Source organism: Aotus nancymaae, unplaced genomic scaffold (assembly GCF_030222135.1).
Source record: "Aotus nancymaae isolate 86718 unplaced genomic scaffold, 86718_ANA_hifiasm-v0.15.2.pri h1tg000079l, whole genome shotgun sequence".
Taxonomy (NCBI): domain Eukaryota; kingdom Metazoa; phylum Chordata; class Mammalia; order Primates; family Aotidae; genus Aotus; species Aotus nancymaae.
Genome location: NW_026988494.1, coordinates 25,701,585 through 25,720,448, shown reverse-complemented (window position 1 = coordinate 25,720,448; position 18,864 = coordinate 25,701,585). Strand labels below are relative to the sequence as shown.

The following is an 18,864-nucleotide window of genomic DNA, read 5'->3' as shown; positions in this document are numbered from 1 at the left end:
TCTGTCGCCCAGGCTGGAGTACAGTGGTATGATCACAGCTCACTGCAGCCTCTGCCTCCCGGGCTCAGGTGATCCTCCCAGCTCAGCCTCCTGGTTGTCTCTGCTGGTCATTTTAGGTGACCTGGTTAGAGAGCACTCAGCGGACTAAGAGACAGAGCTGACTCACCTTTATTGTCACGTACCCGTGGCTCACATCACTTGGATTGCAAGAGGTCAGCAGAGGCGCCAGGGTATTGAGAAGCTGTAAGCAGGAAAGGCACAGTGAGAGAGACAACCGCAGCCTCCTTCCAAGAGAGGCTCTCCCGAGTACCAGTGCCAGAAGACACCTCCAAGGCCACCTTTGCCACCCCATCCTGAGCCCTCCTGGTGACTGACCAGCCCATCTCCATGGACAGCAGCTTCTCCACTCAAGTCCAGAAACCACAGATGAGCACAGGAAGCTTGCTCGCTTCAAAGTCAAGTTACCTGGATTCTGGTCACTTTCTCCAGTTCCCTCAAGGCCGTGTCAGTGTCCTTGACTAGGATGGTGACCATTCCCAAGTCACGGGCTGGCTTCAGATTAGCCCCGATGTCATCCAAGAAAACGACCTGAGCCCAAAACAGCATGGGAGAATCCCAGAAAGAAACTCACCAGAATGCAAACAGGGGCTACTTTATGATGAGATTAAAAACTCCTTTTCTTTTGTAACCATCTACTCTTAAAATGGAAAGCATTTAATTACATAACATACACATGAAAACACAGATACATATGACCCCACACAGACCTACTGGCTTCAGCTACTTCTGAAATTGCAAGAGGATTAGGAGAGGATACACACTTATCAAGGTGACATTAAAATTCATCTAGGAAAATCAACAGGCATAAGTAGACCAAAAAAATGTGTCTGGAAAAAAACTGTAGTGAGGGCAGAGAGTCAACAACTTAGGAAGCGACAAAAGGTAGAAATTTGGCACTAGAAAAGAAGCAGACATATCTATGAAATGGACCCAAATACAAATAAGAATTTAGTTTCTGAGAAAAGTTTCATGTCCAGTTGGTAAGGAAGATTGTTTAATGGTGTTGGTATGACTGGTTAACGGCTGGGGGAATAAAATGGATCCTTACTTTACATCTTACCTCCAAATAGATTCTTTTTTATTTTTTTGAGACGGAGTCTTTCTCTGTCACTAAGCTGGAGTGCAGTGGCGCAATCTCAGCTCACTGAAACCTCTGACTCCTGGGTTCAAGTGATTCTCTTGCCTCAGTCTCCCAAGTAGCTGGGACTACAGGTGCACGCCACCACACCCAGCTAATTTTTGTATTTTTATAGAGAAGGGGTTTCACCACGTTGGCCAAGATGATCTCGATCTCTTGACCTTTTGATCTGCCCGTCTCGGCCTCCCAAAGTGCTGGGATTACAGGTGTACACCACTGTGCTCGGCCAGATTCTTAATGAATCAAAAATGTATATGTAGTAAGAAAGAAAGTGCTAGGCTTGGTGGCTCACACTTGTAATCCCAGCACTTTAGGAGACTGGAAGGATTGGTTGATACCAGGAGTTCAAGACTAGCCTGGACAATATAGTGAGACCCTTGTCGCAATGAAAAATAAAGAATTAGCCATGCATGGTGGCATGAACCTGTGGTCCCAGCTACTTAGGAGGCTGAGGCAGGAGGATCACTTGGGCTCAGGAGTTTGAGGCTGCAGTGAGCTATGATCACACCACTGTACTCCAGCCTGGGTGACAAAGTGAGACTCTGACTCTAAGAAAAAATAATTAGTTAAACAATAAATAAATAAATAAATAGAGAGAAAAATCCTGGAATTCATGGTAGAAAGCATGGGTACATGAATTTATCATCTTGGACAATGGAAGTCTAGAATTCTAAGCAGCTCATCCAACCTGGAAGCCATCGATAGGAAGACTGATATGTTCCGGTGCAGGCTTAGATTTGGAGCCCTGCTCTGAGGCTGGCTCCAGGCACTAAGATAAACAGAAGCAAAGTCCAGGAGGAGAAAAGGAAGGTCCCGGGATGGAGCATGGCAAGGACTCCAAGGCTAGAGTCCAGGGTTTGCTCTGATCAGCCTGTGGGGAGGTCGGGGTTGGAAATGTGAGGGAAAGGAATTTAACCTCGGTCCAATCACCTTTTGCAGATGAGAGTAGGGACACACAAGGAGAAGAGAGCTTTAGGATAGGTGATCTCCGGGGACAGGCTCAGGGCACAGGGTGTCTGGTGGGAGAGACCATGGCAATACGGGAGCCTGTCCTCACCCACCTTTTGTGGGGATGAACCTGACTAGCCTTGTGGCCTTGCAAGTCTCCCAGATCCCCATTTCTTTGTAAGTAAACTGAGGCAGCTGGGCTAAAACAGCTTTTGATGATGCCTGTTTTGACCAAAGTTCTGTAAGAGCTATACAATGGGGCCAAATGCCCACCTCTGGGAGAATTTTCTAGACCAAAGAATAGGTAAAAATCGTTTAAGAGAAGCCATGGTCTGGGAGAAGGGGACTCAGAGCTGTCCTGCCAGGCCCAAGATATACCCCACCTGCTCACTCCTCAGTTTTTCTCTGGTTGCAATATCTCTGAACAACCTTCTCCGCTATAGGGAAGTGTCTCTGTACCTCACTGGGGCTGGTCTTCAGGGTGTCCAGTAGAAACTTGTAGATCTGAGGTTCAGGTTTGACCATTCCCACCTGACATGACTCTATCAGGAAGTCAAAGTGCATCTTCAGCTCACACATCAGCCGGGCCAAATCGTCTCTCTTAGCACGGTCATCCAGCCAGGTGTTGGTGAGGATGGCGGTTGTGAATCCTGAGCAAAAAGCCACCAGTGGATGGACCAGCTATAGAACTTTGCCCTGAGATGCTCCAGATGCCCCCAGGGAACCCCTATGATGGGCCAAGCAGGTCATGCTCACTTATATCAATCTCTTATGCTCAGCTTCCAACTGATGAATTGGCAAAGAATCATCTTGACCCAAAAACATCTCTGACACAGACATGAGCATGAGCTGGGTTCAGTCAAGGCCTTCAGAGGCCCAGATAGGGAAAGTACCCTCCTTCCTCCTTGACAACAGTGGAGCAGTGTTTTTACATTCATCAGCTCATTTGATCTCTACCATCTCTGGGGTGGGCAAGGTGATCCTACCCTCCCAGATTCACAGATCAGCAAACAGAAGCTCAGATAAGTTACAAGCCGCCCAGAGCTACGCAGTGAAAATCCAGCATTCTTTCTAGTCTGTGCTATTGAAAACTCTGCTTGACTAAATTCCAGAAACTTGCTTTGGCTATCAGGGACTGGGTTCCCATTTCAAAACTAAAGAAGTAGACATAGAGATAGGATTATCGCCTGGTTTTATCTGCCTAACCAGTGAGGGTAAGAACCAGGCAGTTTTGGAAACAAGACACTGAACAGTTGACGGTGAGACTCTTCCCATGTAATAGGAGGCAGGAGTTACAGACACGGAATGGCTCAGCCACAGCTGGATAAATCTACTGATAAGAGGGTGGAATGTTTTCAAGTATGCCTATGACAAGAGTCAGGTGCTCACCCCAAGTCAACGCCTATGGATGAACTTGACCTCATGTCTTAGAAAATATGACATCATCTGAGCCCACATCAGCCAACTCATAGCTCAGACACTCTGATACACAAAGGCTCAGAAAATTACAGTTGCTAAAAAGGTCTTGTTTTTTAATCACTGTGATAAAAGATTGTGTCATTCGGGTCATTACTAAAGTGCCACTGAAGGGAAGAATGATGCTCACAAGACAGTCATGGGCATCAATTGCTTTATTAAGTAAAATTCTGCCATTTTTCCAGCTATTCTATTTTAACCAGTGCTGCTTTTGCACTGGATAAAACTTGCTTTGGGGCCATGTTTTAAGAATGGCTTTCCATCATGGCTCAAAAGATCTGTGATGTCAAAACTCACTTGGCTGATTCTGACCTGATGTTTCCGAGGGGTCTGTGTGGTCAGGCCTGAGAATGGCCAGTATCAGATCCTTACCTTTCTTCCTGAGCGTGAGAGCTGCCTGGAGCATGGGGCGGTTGATCTTTCTGGCTGAAATTGCCTTGCCAAAGATTTGATTTACAGAGAAATTCTCAGGGAGGGAGATTCCAGAGGTCTCGGAGCACTTCCTGCAGTTTTCTTCCATGAGTGGTATCCACTGTCAAAGTGAAGTGAGGGGACAATCGGTACGGCCACTCAGCAAAGCTCTGCAGGGTCTACTAAACCCAAACCTATGCATCCCCTGTGACCAAGCAATTCTATTCCTGGACACATACCCACTGGAAATGCCAACATGTGTTCTCCAAAAGACATGGCCAAAAATGTTCATAGCTGTACTCTTCCTAGGAGTCCCAAACCAGAAACCACCCAATAACAGCAGAATGGGTAGAGCATGTGATATTCACCCACAGTCATAGCAGTGCTATTGCCCACTAACAGCAGAATGCGTAGAGTGTGTGATATTCACCCACAGTCATAGCAGTGCTATTGCCCACTAACAGTAGAATGGGTAGAGTGTGTGATATTCACCCACAGTCATAGCAGTGCTATTGCCCACTAACAGTAGAATGGGTAGAGTGTGTGATATTCACCCACAGTCATAGCAGTGCTATTGCCCACTAACAGTAGAATGGGTAGAGTGTGTGATATTCACCCACAGTCATAGCAGTGCTATTGCCCACTAACAGCAGAATGCGTAGAGTGTGTGATATTCACCCACAGTCATAGCAGTGCTATTGCCCACTAACAGCAGAATGCGTAGAGTGTGTGATATTCACCCACAGTCATAGCAGTGCTATTGCCCACTAACAGTAGAATGGGTAGAGTGTGTGATATTCACCCACAGTCATAGCAGTGCTATTGCCCACTAACAGCAGAATGGGTAGAGCGTGTGATATTCACCCACAGTCATAGCAGTGCTATTGCCCACTAACAGTAGAATGGGTAGAGTGTGTGATATTCACCCACAGTCATAGCAGTGCTATTGCCCACTAACAGCAGAATGGGTAGAGCGTGTGATATTCACCCACAGTCATAGCAGTGCTATTGCCCACTAACAGTAGAATGGGTAGAGTGTGTGATATTCACCCACAGTCATAGCAGTGCTATTGCCCACTAACAGTAGAATGGGTAGAGTGTGTGATATTCACCCACAGTCATAGCAGTGCTATTGCCCACTAACAGCAGAATGGGTAGAGCGTGTGATATTCACCACAGTCATAGCAGTGCTACTCCTAAGACCCCTGTCTTAGCCCATCTCAGCTGCTATAACAAAAGACCAGGGCTGGGTGGCTCATAAACAGCAGAAATTTATTCTCACAGTACTGAAGGCTGGGAAGTCCAAGATCAAGGCTCCAGCAGATTTGGTGTCTGGTTAGGGCCTGCCTTCTATTTCACAGATGGCACCTTCTTGCTGTCCTCACATGTAGAAGGCACTCAATAGCTCTCTGGGATCTCTCTTACAAGGGCACTAATCTCACTCCTGAGGGGTCCACTCTCATGACCTAATTACTTCCTGAAGGCCCCAGCTCCTAATATCATCACCTGTGGGGTTAAGATTTCAACAAAGGAATTTTTGGGGGGACACAAACACTTGGACCATAGCAAGCTCCAAATTGGAAACTACCAAAATGTGCATTGTTATGGGCTAAACTGTGTCCTCCCTAAAATTCCTATGCTGAAGTCCTAACCCTCAGACCCTCACGATGTGACTATCTTTGGAAATCAGGCCTTTAAAGGGGTACTTAAGAGAAAATGAAGTCATTACAATGAATCCTAATCCAACATGACTGATGCCTACATAAGAAGAGATGAGGACACAGACACACACAGACAGATGACCATGTAAAGACACAGGGAGAAGACAGCCAAGACTTGATTTTCTCTCTCTCTCTCTGCTTTCTACCATGTAAGGACACAACAAGAAGGTGGCTATCTGCAAACCAAGAAGAGAGCCCCCACCAAACACTGAACCTGCCGGTACCTTCATCTTGGACTTCCCAGCCTCCAGAACTGTGAGCTACAAATGTTTGCTGTTAAGTCACAGTCTATGGCACATTTGTTGTAGGTAGCAGCCCAAGTGCTATATGAGACACAGCCCTAGCAAACGAATACACTCACTAATAGCAGAATGGATTGTGGTATATACACGATCATCGCAGCACTATTTGTAATAGTGCCAAACTGAAAACTACCCAGACCCCCATCAATAGAAGAATGGATAGACTAGGGTATATGAACATGATGGAATGCCATGCAGCAATGAGAATAAAATGATCTATGGCTACATGCAACAGCTATGAGTCTCACCCATAAATGATGAACAAAAGATGCCAGACACAAAAGAGCTGATCTGTACAATTCCATTTACATAAAGTCCAGAACAAGTAAAAGCAATCTATTGGGATGGAAGTCAGAATGGTAATACTCTTGGAGGGATGGTGTCCAGAGTGCGGATAAATGGGTGCCTACAGTGCTGGGAATGTTTCATTTCTTGATCTGCGTGCTGGTGACAATGGTATACTCAGTATGTGAAAAGTCATCAAGTTGTATGCTGTGTGTACTTTTCTGTCTGTATAGTATACATACATAAAGAGTTAAAAGATGATATTCAATCCCAAGATAAGACACTTTTTTAAAGACAAGTCAAGTGTAAATAGCCCTTTGCACGATATGAATTAGTCTTCCAGGCTTCTTCCCTCTAGCCATGCCAGTTTCCTAGAAGTTACATATCTATCAGAAGCCACTCAAGAAGTCTAAATGAAATGCAGGATTTTCACAGCAATTACTAGAAATGCTCTAAAATCTGTATGTTCATTGAAAATACAGGCTGGGCACAGTGGCTCATGTCTGTAATCCTAGCACTTTGGAACACCAGGGTAAGTGGATTGTTTGAGCCCAAGAGTTCAAGACCAGTCTAGGTAACATGGTGAAACCACATTTCTGTCAATAATAATACAAAAAAACAGCTGGGCATGGTGATTTGTCCTTGTTGTCCCAGCTACTTGGGAGGCTGAGATGGGAGGATCACCACAGCCCAGGAGGTCAAGGCTGCAGGAGCCGTGATCGTGCCACCACACTCCAGCCTAGTCAATAGAGTAAGACCCTGTCTCAAAAGGGAGGAGGAGGAGGAGGAGGAGGAGGACGAGGAGGAAGAAAATATATAGCATTCCCTCTTTCTTACCTTCCAACAATATTACTGAGGTTTTTTAATGGATTAAATAAAAAGTCAATAATTCAATAATGTTCTTCCCAATAGTCTCATCACAGTTTTCGTTCACCAGTTGCCACAACATATTAGCATGTATGTTTTAAAGTGACTGCAACGCTTCCATTAATACCACATTTGCCTTCACAGAAAAGATGAGTGTTTGCTATTATGGTGGGCCCCAAATTCTCCGACTGAGTGAAGTATAGCTGTAATTCATAGAAGTTTTTAAAAATACAGAATGTTTTATCTGTGTGCTTATAAGTAGATTCTCAATAGCCTTTCTTCTTAGAGAGACACTAATTGGGAATTCGAGTGGTGTTAGATCCTGATTATTTTGTTAAAAAATAATTTAGATTATACTAACCATAATAACTACTGTTTATTGAGCAATTACTATGTGCCAGGCATGGTGCTAAGCACTTTCCATGCTTCATAGCAGCTGATGAAATGGGTAGCATGATCACCTCGGCTGTAAAGTTGGCAAAACTGAGACTTGGAGAAGTTCAGTAACTTGCTGCGCTCATACAGCCTGTAACTGGGCACTATGATTCAAACCCTGATTTCTGACTCCAAGTCTATCCATTATCTGGCTGTTGAATGAACAGATACAGCGGCCCTGCCCAAAAATAGTCACTATGTCTGTAGTAGCTCCCCGGCGTACATCTTGGAGGAACTGGAAATTTCCCTCTGGTTGGCCAAAGAGATGACAAGCCAGTCTTAAATGCCTTTTTGTATGTCTCCAGGCCTTTTAGGTCAGTCTTGGGGGTTAGGCATTGTAAGGGGTAGATGGGGGAAGAAGACATGGCCCTGCCTTCACAGAGCTTCCAGTTAGTGGGGGAGATAGGCATGCAGGCAGAAAACGTCCATCCAAAGGGCTCTGTGTGGTAATGTCCCCTCACCTGGGAAAACGTGATCTCTCCTCTCATGAGGCGAGTAGTGGCACCCTCCGGGCCGCCTTTCTGGAAAGCATCACTCAGAAGGCCTCTGGAAAACACAAAGCACATCAGGAAGGTTCTGTGAATTTCATCATAGCAGCACATGGAGACAGACGCTGTTCATTTCCATTGAGAAGCAGCCACTAGAAAGGCATGCTGCCTGCAACTGGAAAATACAAATACAGTTCAAATTGGGATCTTTGCCCACAAGGAGACATCCAGCTGAGGACATGAGACCATACAGTAATATGCTCCATGGAGAAGCTGCTCAGAGGAAACCACCTGATAGCAGCTTCAACCGGAGGTGCTGCCTACTTTAGCATTTAGGAGTCAGAACCAAGAGTGGGCACATGGCCATCACTGTCCTCGTGTGCACCAGGCATGGTCTCGAAGGGCTTTTTCATCAGTTCACCTTCTTCAAAAAGAATGGAATATGTTTTTTTCTGGTTTCTATTCTGCCTATCTAGTTTCTATTTTATCTTAATCTCATCTTCTAACCTTTTAAAAGTTTCCTGTATTGGTCTGTGCTCACACTGCTATAAAGAAGTATGTAAGATCAGGTAATTTATAAAGAAAAGAGGTCTAATTGGCTCACAGTTCTACATGCTATACAGGAAGCATGGCTGGGGAGGCCTCAGAGAACTCACAATCATGGTGGAAGGCGAAGGGGAAGCAAGGCACGTCTTACATGGTTGGAGCAGGAGGAAGAGAGAGAAGGGGGAAGCGCTACACACTTTTATAAACAACTAGATCTCATTAGAACTCACCATCACGAGAACAGCAAGGAGGATCTCCACCCCCATGATCCAATCACCTCCCACCAAGCCCCTCTTCCAACATTAGGAATTATAATGCGACATGAGATTTGGGTGGGGACACAAATACAAATCTTATCACTGTGTTAAGGCTGAATTGTGTGCCCCCATCCCAAATTCATACACTGAAGTTCTAACTGTCAGTACCTCAGGATGTGACTGTATTTGGAGAGTGGGTCTTTAAGAGGTAATTTAAGTTAAGTAAGAGCATACAGGTGGGCTCTAATCCAACAAGACTGGTGCCCTTATAAGATGAGGACACAGACACACACAGAGGGTCAACCACATGAGGACACAGGGAGAAGAACACTGTTAACAAGCCAAGGAGAGAGGCCTCAGAAGGAACCCACCCTGCTGACATCTTGATCTTGGTCTTCCAGCCTCCAGAAACGTGAGAGCATACACTTCTACTGTTGACACCACCCAGTCTGTGTTTGCTGTTACATCAACCCCAGTAAATAAATACACTGAGTCACAGACAAATGTATTTATTTGTGTAAATGTATTTGTTCTGTACTCATGTGTGGTCTTTTTAACTGGCTTGCCAATTCAACTGGAAAATGCATTTGTTCTGTTACTCAGGTCTGGTAATTTTAACTGGCGTGTGAATTCAACTGGAATTACCAATTCCCCATCCTGGGAGTTTTATTTCTGATGATAGTCAAGTATACCTTTTATCAGACACCCTCTTGCAGGTAACAGTGATCGGTTCTGGACCAACTATAAGGAGACATATACATAATATCTGTGGCCTTGCTCAACTTTTCAGTGTTGGCAATTGTTCCCCCATAGCTTTGCCAACAGTTGTTTTTTTCTTTTTTTTAACTGCTTTCTTAAGGTATAATTACTGCTATGGCTTGAGCGTTTGTCTCCTCTGAAGCTCATGTTGAAATGTAATCCCTATTGTGGCAATATTGAAAGGTGGGCCTTTAAGAAGTGGTTGGGTCATGAGCGTTCCACCTTCATGAATGGAGTAATCCATCCATGGGCTAATGGGTTAATGAATTAACGGATTCTGATGGGATTGGGACTAGTGGCTTTATAAGAAGTGGAAGAGAGGCCTGAGACAGCACATTGAGCCCCCTTTCAGATATCCAGTTATAAGCGACAGAAAATGCACTAAGACAATTGCATAGCATCAGATTCACATGTTGTAATGATTCAATTATTTGCAGTAAATTTACAACCTTTCAAAATGAAATTGCTGAATCAAAAGACAAGAATATTTCCCAGAACAGAGAGTAAAATGGTAAAGCAATTAAAATTATGACCCAGAAGATAAGACCTGTATGTTGACCTAGTGGAAGGAGCTAAGGCAAAATTAACATACTTTATTGAGGACTTACAGCCCGGGATACACTTCCACCTCACCTGTGGGTATGCTCTCTTTGGCCTTTGTTACAAGCAAGATTTTAAAAACAAAAGGAAACTAGGAATGGGCTGATGGAAAGTTGTCTGACAGGAATTCTCTCTGGGTTACAGAAGCAATACTGGTTAGGGATTGGTAGGTGGCAGGCCACGTTTCCATTAGCAACCCGAGAGGGTTTCCACTAACCCTTTACTATAATTTTGATGAATGCATAAGTAAGTTAAGCATTAAAGAACTGGAGAAACCAGTGTGTGAGTGCGAGGGCTAGAATGCGAAAACAAACCCACTCCGCCAGGGTTTTTTCCGACCCTAAAGTCTGATTGAATAATAATCGTATTCTTACACATACACCTCATACCAGGGCCCACTAAGATTAAGAAGCTTTCCAAGACTCTAGGGAAAGCTTTTCAGACCCTAGACCTTAAAGATTAGATAGAGACTGAAAGACTCCTGTTTGTAGGTACAATCCCACATGTAGCATGGAGCTTAAAATGTATATAAGCACTAGAAAATAACTTGCAACTTTGAGTCTTGTGAGTGACTCCAACCTTCTCCCACAATGGGTGGCAGAAATAAACTCCCTCTTTCCCAGTCTGTCTGCATCTTATTATTGGACCATGGGAACAAGCAAGCAGTTGGACCTCATTCTGTCCAGGAACAGCTACACATCTGTGGAAGTTGATCATCTGAGTTGATTCTATACCCAATTAAAACAGAGTGGAGAAGCCAAGGGAAAAACATCGAAGGTTCAAAATAGTGCTCTGTTGTTAAGAACAAATAGTTTCTCTTCAAAGGGTTTCAGTCTCTATTTCTTTGTTCTCTTCTAAAAAGTAATCTTATCCATTTATCCATCAGCCCTCCCTATCTCTGCTGTGACCAAACACGCCCAAGCATTACCTGTCACCCAGTAACTGTCCTTCCCATCAAAAGCTCACCCTTGCCCCCTTGATGATGTCAACAGTAGCCTATCAGAATCAGCCTAGATTGTGTGGTCCAACCCCAGCCCACAGGGGGAGGACACAGGAACAGGGTCTGCATTAGGGATAAAAATTGCTGCTCTCCTTTGTTCTGTGAGCTCTCCCATGCCTATTCCTTGCATGCAGGAGACGCCCTTCTATAGAAGTAAATTGTTTTGCTGAGAAAACTTTTATGTGAGTGTTGGTTCCACTTTGCAGCACTGAGCATTTTTAGCTCCAAGAATGTAATTCTGAGAGAGGAGAAAGGAAGAAACTCGTCAGGCAGACAGTTAGGGTGAGTCCTCCATTAAATTCTTTCAAACAAGAGAACAGCCAGAGAAATCAAGTCACAGGCACAAATAAGGGAACTTGCCCAGGAGGCTTCCCTAAGACAGACAAGAAAGGCTACACAGGTGACTTGGCCAGATGTGCCTGCAGTGGAAAATTCCATCCCCTGACACATGTACAGTAAGGGAAACAAAGCAACATAGAGTAACTCAAGCTAAGAGCCTGCATGTGTACCAGGAGGATGGGGTGGAACTACTAGAAATGCACGCCTTGTGCAAATGAGATACCCAGCCCCATATGGGTTTTTACAGAAGCCTCTGCATCCAAACTGTGAATCAGCAACCCATTTTTCCAGGACCCTTCTCTGTGGCAGAGAGCTTTCTTCTTTTGCTTATTAAACTTTCGCTCCAACCTCACTCTTGGTGTCCACGTTCCTTAACTTTCTTGGTCGTCAGACAAGAAACTTGGGGTAGGACTCAGGGTACTACCTGAGGCAACACGAGACTGCTACACTGTGGTGCGCTGGTGAGCCTGTAAGCATTCTCTCCAAGCCCACCTGCTGAAACTGCTTGTTGTAACTGGAAACCAGTTTTATCTCTAGCCCAACTTTTACACTGCACTACGAAAGGGGCCCAACCACCTTCTCTGCGTCCCTCTCTTGGGCTACAACTGGCAAGACTGGAATAGTTAGCGTTCTTGTGCAAGCTCCATGCCTCCTACCTCCCCAGCCTTTGTACACGTTCTTCCCTGTACACCTGGAAAGCTCTCCCTGCATCTCTCCGTAGAAATCTTCCAGCAATCTTCCTCCATTAGGCCTTCCCTGATTCTGCTGATCAGACAGACCCACCACTCCCTCCTTGAACCACCTTAGAACTTTGTACACCTATGGCACTGACTTCATCTTGAACTTTGGCTCTCTGTGGATGTCTGAGGGGTTTGTTTGTTTTTGTTTGAGACTGGGTCGTGCTTTTTACCCAGGCTGAAAAGCAGTGGCACAATCATGGCTCCCTGCAGCCTCGAACACCTGGGATATTGCCCCTTCATTAGCTGCTTGAAGACGCAGACCCAGGCCTGGGCCTTCCTGGAAAGGGCTGACAGCTCCCTGTGAACTTGCCGAACTTGGAATGCCTGGGAAAAAGGCCACAGACCATGCATGTGTTGGCATATCCGGTGACTTTTCTAGATTCAGAACGTAGGATCACAGATCCCTCACTACCCTGACTGCTCCTCAAGCAATCCTCCTCCCTTAGCCTTCCAGGCTGGTCTTGAACTCTTTGCCTCAAGTGATCCTCCCACCTTAGCCTCCCAAAGCACAGAGATTACAGGCCTTTCCCTCAACCTACTTGCTATCTCATCTTCCTTGCTATATTAAAAGCAAGGGCTCTGGACATGGACTGCTGAGGTTGGATTTCTGGCTCTGCTCTTTAACAGCTATGCGATCTGGACACCTGGTCTCTTTCTGTGCCTCAGTTTCCTCATATGTAAAAGGAGGATATGAACAATGGCTTCCATGTCTGGCCTTCTTTTTTTCACTTTACAAATAAGTATACTTTTCTCCTGTTCGAATGTAGGAATAATACATGTTTGTAAATTTAAAAGTTGAAAACTGCAAAAAAAAAAAAAAAAAGAAAGAAAGAAAGAAAAAAGAAAATTAAATTATTCCTAATCTCATTTGGGGTATTTTGGCATATTTCTTCCAGGCGTTTTTCTGCATGTAGCTTTTTTCATAGTTGAAACCATATTATACAAACAGTTTCACATTCGGGTGGGCTGGTTTTTCATGTAGTAGAACAGGTATTTCCCCAAGTCTCTGAACTCTCACTCTGCACACCTCATCTACTATTTCCCAGTGATGTGGCTTTGGTCCGTTGCTGCAGTTTGCTATTACAACACGTAAACCTGCAACCCACACCTTGCGAGAGAACTTCTTTCTCTCCTGAATTTCAGTGCGCATTTTAACCGCCACCCAGTTAGACAGGACGCAGCCGCAGCAGAAAGCGAGTAACTCCTCTGGGTTTTGGAAAAGTTCAACACAGAAAGCAACTTTGGAGTCCTTGGCAAGGTTTAATCATGAGCATTCAGAAAGATAACGGATTTTCTCACACGCACGGGGATTTCAGGGCTGCAAGCCTAGCCCCGCCACCCTGCAGCTGGGGCCTGCCTCCTGCCGCCCCGACCCACGGCGGCGGCGCCCGGCCCCCTTACCTGGGCAGCGCCAGGGCCTCCTCCGTGCGGCCGAGGACGCCGACGACCGCGGGCAGCGCCAGCACCCCGTCAAGGTCGAACACGGCCGCGCGCAGCGCCATGGCGGCGGAGCTGCAGCCGGACACCGGGACCCGCAGCTAACCCGGGAAACACGCGAAGGCGGGGGCGCAGGACCCTTCCAGCTTGGCCCGGCCCCGCCCCCGCCCTGGCCCCTCCTCCCCGCCCCGCCTTAACCTGGCTCCGCCCCCTTTCCGGGTCCTGGCGGAACCAAGTCCGGCCCGGCCCGGCCCGGAAAGAGACCGGGGAAGGGGATGGGCGGCGGAAAGGGTGTCAAAGGGAGAGGCAGGGGAGGTCAGGGAGACAGGAACCCCAGGCTAGAATCTCGCCTCTGGATATCGCCTTCCACTGTCTCAAAGGAAAGTCCAGAGACTCCTATGCCCACTCCCAATGCCCCTGCAGAAGCTGCTTGAAGAGGCAGAGCCAGGCCCGGGCCTTCCTGGACTGGCTGACAGCTCCCTGCGAACTTGCCGGACTTGGAATGCCTAGGAAAGAGGCCACAGACCGTGTGTGTGTGCATATGTGTGTGTGCGTGTGTGCGCGTGTTGGTATATTGAGAGACTTTTCTAGATTTAGAACACAGGATCACAGATCCCTCACTATCCTGACCACTCCTCTAGGCGCGCTCTTCTTTGCCAGGGCAAATGTGTTTCTAGAATAAAATATGGTGTTCTGGCTGTGGTGTGCCAGCCCAGAATACTTCGATTTCAATCTCTTGTGTACTGAGGCTTAGAAGAACTAAATGTGGGCTATTATTTTCCTTTTGTACATACTACTTGTAATAATTCTGTCTAAACATGTGTGTTTGTTTTTAATCACCGATTTCCACACCATTGGCTCGTTTATGTTCCTAGAAAAACTAAAACTTTGGGAGTCCTTGAGCACAGTGGAGTCTTTGAGTAGTGGAGTTCCGTGAATTAAAAACCATGTCTTTGGTGGAGACCAAATAGAGTGAGTGAGGTCTCCAACAGCAGAGACTTCACTCTTGAATGTGTCTCTGTGGATTTACCCAAGATGCCCTCCACCACGGAGCTTCGAGAACCTTATGAGAGGTTGTCAGATACCTCACTGTAGCTGGGAGGTCTACAACAGTCTCTGGATCTAGCAATCAACAACAAGATTGACAAGAGCCGTGGGTTTCCTCTGGGCTATTTGCTCTTAGCCAGCTATGCTGTTGCTTTCTTCCCTAGCTTTGCAACCTCTTCTAGGCTTCTGCCTGGAGCAGTGTTTGCTGAGATTCTTGCCCAAGAAGCAGAGTAGCCAACAATGCCAAATGTTACAGAAAGAACTGAAAAAAAAAAAAAAAAAGCTGTCCAATTTTGGACTTGGATGACACTGGGTTGTTTCAGAACACTTTCCGTGGGCCCTTTGGTGGTGGACAATAGATTACTCTGTATTTGAAGACTGAAAGATCAGCAGAGAAGGGAATACAGCAAACTAGTTTCTCAGGAAGTTAGTTGATCTCAAAGGTAGAACTGAACTAAAAAAAATAGAAAGCAAATTGCAGCCTGAGCTATATAGTATGAAACCTCTTAAATCTCCAGGTTGGGCATGGTGGCACACACCTGTAATCCCAGCACTTTGGGAGGCCGAGGCAGGTGGATCACTGTCAGGAGAAACCCCACAAGAGCCAAGGCAAGGGTCTGAAGCCTCAGCACGTTCTCCTATAAACATAGAAACAAATTAGAGATATAGTTACATAGTTATTCCTATACATAATCATATATAATCACATAGCTATTCATATGTAATCACAACTGTATACACATATATAATCATCTAATCTTTAATCTTACTAATAAGCCTCAGGTCAAGAAGTATGGGATTGAAGTGGCATTGGAAAAGATATGACCCTAAGACAAGATGCTCTGAGTCCTCTGTCACACCCGCATAAGGGCTGCTGGAGGACGCCGTGGCTGTGTGACAGTGTCAGCACTGGGAAAGCTCCCGCTGTTTAGCCAGCCAGGGAAGGAGACATTCAAGATGGCCGAGACGTCTCCTTCCCCGGAGGATTGAGGAGAAAACTCCACTTCTCCAAGTTCTTGTGGGAGGCCTGACGGCTGTCAGGGAGGCCCACAGACATCCAGGGACTTGATTGTCTCCATGTGGCGCTGCGCTTCAGCGGTCACATTCCGTGGTTACTTTCAAGTTCTGCTTCTGCACCTGGTTCCTCTTTCCTTAGAAGATAAGAATTAGTAATAGTAACATAAATCGTAGTGACCTTGTCATTTCTTGACAAGTATGAAAAAAGTGCTGACGCCTTAGGTTTTCTCCTCCCCTGGGCTTCTTCAAAGTCTTGGGCCTCCCATCTCCAAGATATGTGCTTTACCTGACCCTATCACTGACCACTGTTACCTCATCCTACCTGCCTTTCCCCTGCTTTGTACTCAATAAAAGTCAGAGTGTCCAGGCACTTGGGGCCACTGCTGGTCTCCACGCTTTTGGGTAGCAGTGGACCCGTGGGCCCAAACTCTCTTTTCTCTATCTCGGTGTACAGTGTGTCTTTATTTCTAATTTCTCATCACAGCAGCAGGTAGGGACTCGCTGGCCCCTATAGGGCTGGACCCTATAGATCACCTGAGGTCAGGAAATTGAGACTAGCCTGACCAACATGGTGAAATCCTGTCTCTACTAAACACAAAAAATTAGCCGGGCGTGGTGGTGCATGCCTGTAATCCCAGCTACTCAGGAGGCTGAGGTGGGAGAATCGCTTGAACCCGGAAGGCGGAAGTTGCAGTGAGCCTCGATTGCACCACTGCACTCCAGCATGGGTGACAGAGTGAGGCTTCGTATCAAAAACAAAACAAAACAAAAAAGCTACAGTAATTTCTGTTGCCTGCATTCTGAATTCTGCATCTAGCACAGTATTGCTTATGAACACATAAGTATGCTTATAAAAGCGGTAAAGTGAGAAGGAACGACATACCTCCTACAGAACTAGATTTCATAAAGTCCCTTTTGAGAAGAAAAATTTTAAAACGTAGAAATATGTGTTTCACTTTCCTCTTTGGTTAAGAGAAAGCTATGAAGCTATCACATGGACTTTTATTTATTCAGGAGGGGTTAACTAGTAAATTGCTCTGGTCTGGAATATTTTATAATGCCTGTGAGTTACAGAACTTTCTGGCTGAATTGCTTAGGCAAAGATTAAAGGTCTCAGTTGCATTTCACTGCGCTTTGCCCTTTTCCATGGGTCATGCTGCTCCTGTGTTTTCTGCTACTAAGGTACAGAGAGATAAGGGCTTACCCAGCAGGGTTATGGGAACTGGATAGCTTTTTGAAATGTAAATCCTAACCCCTATGTCTGCTAATTTAAGTGTTTATGAAATATGTTTTAGGCGATAGCATGAATCATAAAAGATGGCTAATGTAGTAGTGAAAATTTATAAATTATACCTGATTTCAATCACTAAATTCATAATGAACTTACAATGACCTCATTAGGGTTTATTTTGGGTTTCCTGCCTTGCCTATGCCTTCCCCACTTCCTGCTAGTCCTTGATTGCCCAACCGTATTTTATAAAATCTGTTTAATCACTAGGTGTTGAGAGGGAAGAGTTTACACTGCTGCTTCTCTCTGCTGTAGATACTTAAATTGAGTTCAAAGTAAAGTTACCTTGGGCTGTTTTCTAAACCTATAATCCACTTGGAGTTTTGTCCTTTATTTAATGCAGCAAACAAATGTTTTGAATTAGAGCAGGAGGCTGGACTTGGAGCTGGATGGTCACTGGTGAGACTTGGGGCTCTATCCCTGTGGAGTTAGGATGGGATTTGGGGGGCCTTTTTGCTTGTGTGAGGAATGCTTGCATTCTGTTAGATTCTGTGTCTGTCTGTTTGGCATCCACTATGTGTGGGGCCAAACTAGCAGCAAACGTTGCTTACATCTCCCCTGCAGCCAGCTTTTACAGGTGCACTAAAGTCATAGTACAAGCCCTCTGCCCAATCCTGACTCAGTATCCACAACAGCCCTGATTGTCTAACTCTCACACACCAAGCCAGTGTTTCTCCTGCCTCAAATAACCTCAGAGCCAGGTACTGGGCAATCAGAGACCATCCCTATAGCCCAAAACCCACCAAGAGTATTCAGATTATCTCACCGAAAGCTGCTTCCTTGCAGTGCCCTGGCTTTCCCGGGAAACCCCACGCAGGCTGGGGGCGCCAGGCTTCCCCCATTGTGGCCTCCGCCTCCTGACACTCCCTGGTGCTGCTCCTCCTATGTGGCGTTGCGGGTATGTGCCACCCCTTCTGATTCAAGGGATCTGTGAGTACAGACTCCTTCCGTTATGATAGTCACTTCTGTATCTGCATGTCTTACCATACCTGATTAAAACAAATTCTGGGTACAAATTTTAGGACAATTAGGTGCAAACATTTTTTTTGAAAATGTGATGATGGAAAGTTGAGTGTGCATTGATGTTAGGAGCCAAAGAGCTAGATTTTTGGGGGGGAGGGGTGCGGGTTTCCAGCATTGAAACAACTTTCAAATATTTAGGAATGTCCCCCCTCTTGAAGTAGGCAGAGGCCACGTTCCACATAGAAGCTTAAAGCACCAGATTCCTGCTTCCTTGGCCTTCCTGTCATCTGGTTTGGGAGCACGTGTTTTAATCAGATGCATCTGTCCCGACCTTTGTACGCAGAGCTAGTGACACAAAGGAGCAGGGCTGGAGAAGAATTAACTATGACAGCAGCGGCAGGAGCAGGGACTGATGCTTCCCGGGACAGCAGTGACAGCAGCACCCGAGATGGTGCCAGGTTCACATGCAGCTCTGTAGCAGCAGAGCCCACCACGCTGGCCACGGGACGGAGGCCTCCCTCTTCTCCCTGCTCTTCAAGGAGCACCTCCATCTTTCTAGGTGCTTCTGTGATCCCCCCTTTCTCCCTCAATAGAACCATTCTTCACTTAATTAGTAGGTTTTTATTGCTTGCAACCAAGAATCCTGATAGATACAATTGTGATATTCTCCTCCCTCCCTCCCTCTCTCCCTCCTTCCCTCCCTCCCTCCCTCCCTCCTTCCCTCCTTCCTTCCATCTCCA

At 45.9% G+C, this 18,864-nt stretch overlaps 1 protein-coding gene and 1 long non-coding RNA gene across 4 annotated transcripts in view; one reads left to right on the top strand and one right to left on the bottom strand.

The window, feature by feature from the left end:
• EPHX2 (epoxide hydrolase 2) overlaps positions 1-13,940 on the bottom strand; it is a 53,398-nt gene extending 39,458 nt beyond the window's left edge. For all 3 annotated transcript variants that reach the window (XM_064368733.1, XM_064368734.1, XM_012435141.2), the window contains exons 1-6: positions 13,774-13,940; positions 8,105-8,189; positions 3,995-4,154; positions 2,606-2,796; positions 466-588; positions 167-241 (exon numbers count right to left, since the gene is read on the bottom strand). In XM_064368733.1, coding sequence (XP_064224803.1) covers positions 167-241; positions 466-588; positions 2,606-2,796; positions 3,995-4,154; positions 8,105-8,189; positions 13,774-13,874 — 735 coding nt within the window. In that variant the 5' untranslated portion in view covers positions 13,875-13,940. The remainder of the gene's footprint in view (positions 1-166; positions 242-465; positions 589-2,605; positions 2,797-3,994; positions 4,155-8,104; positions 8,190-13,773) is intronic.
• Positions 13,941-17,394: 3,454 nt separating this feature from the next.
• Positions 17,395-18,816, top strand: LOC105705343 (uncharacterized). The gene is made up of 3 exons (XR_001104653.2): positions 17,395-17,560; positions 17,948-18,059; positions 18,468-18,816. It is a non-coding gene; the product is annotated as an uncharacterized LOC105705343 (long non-coding RNA).
• Positions 18,817-18,864: the final 48 nt, after the last annotated feature.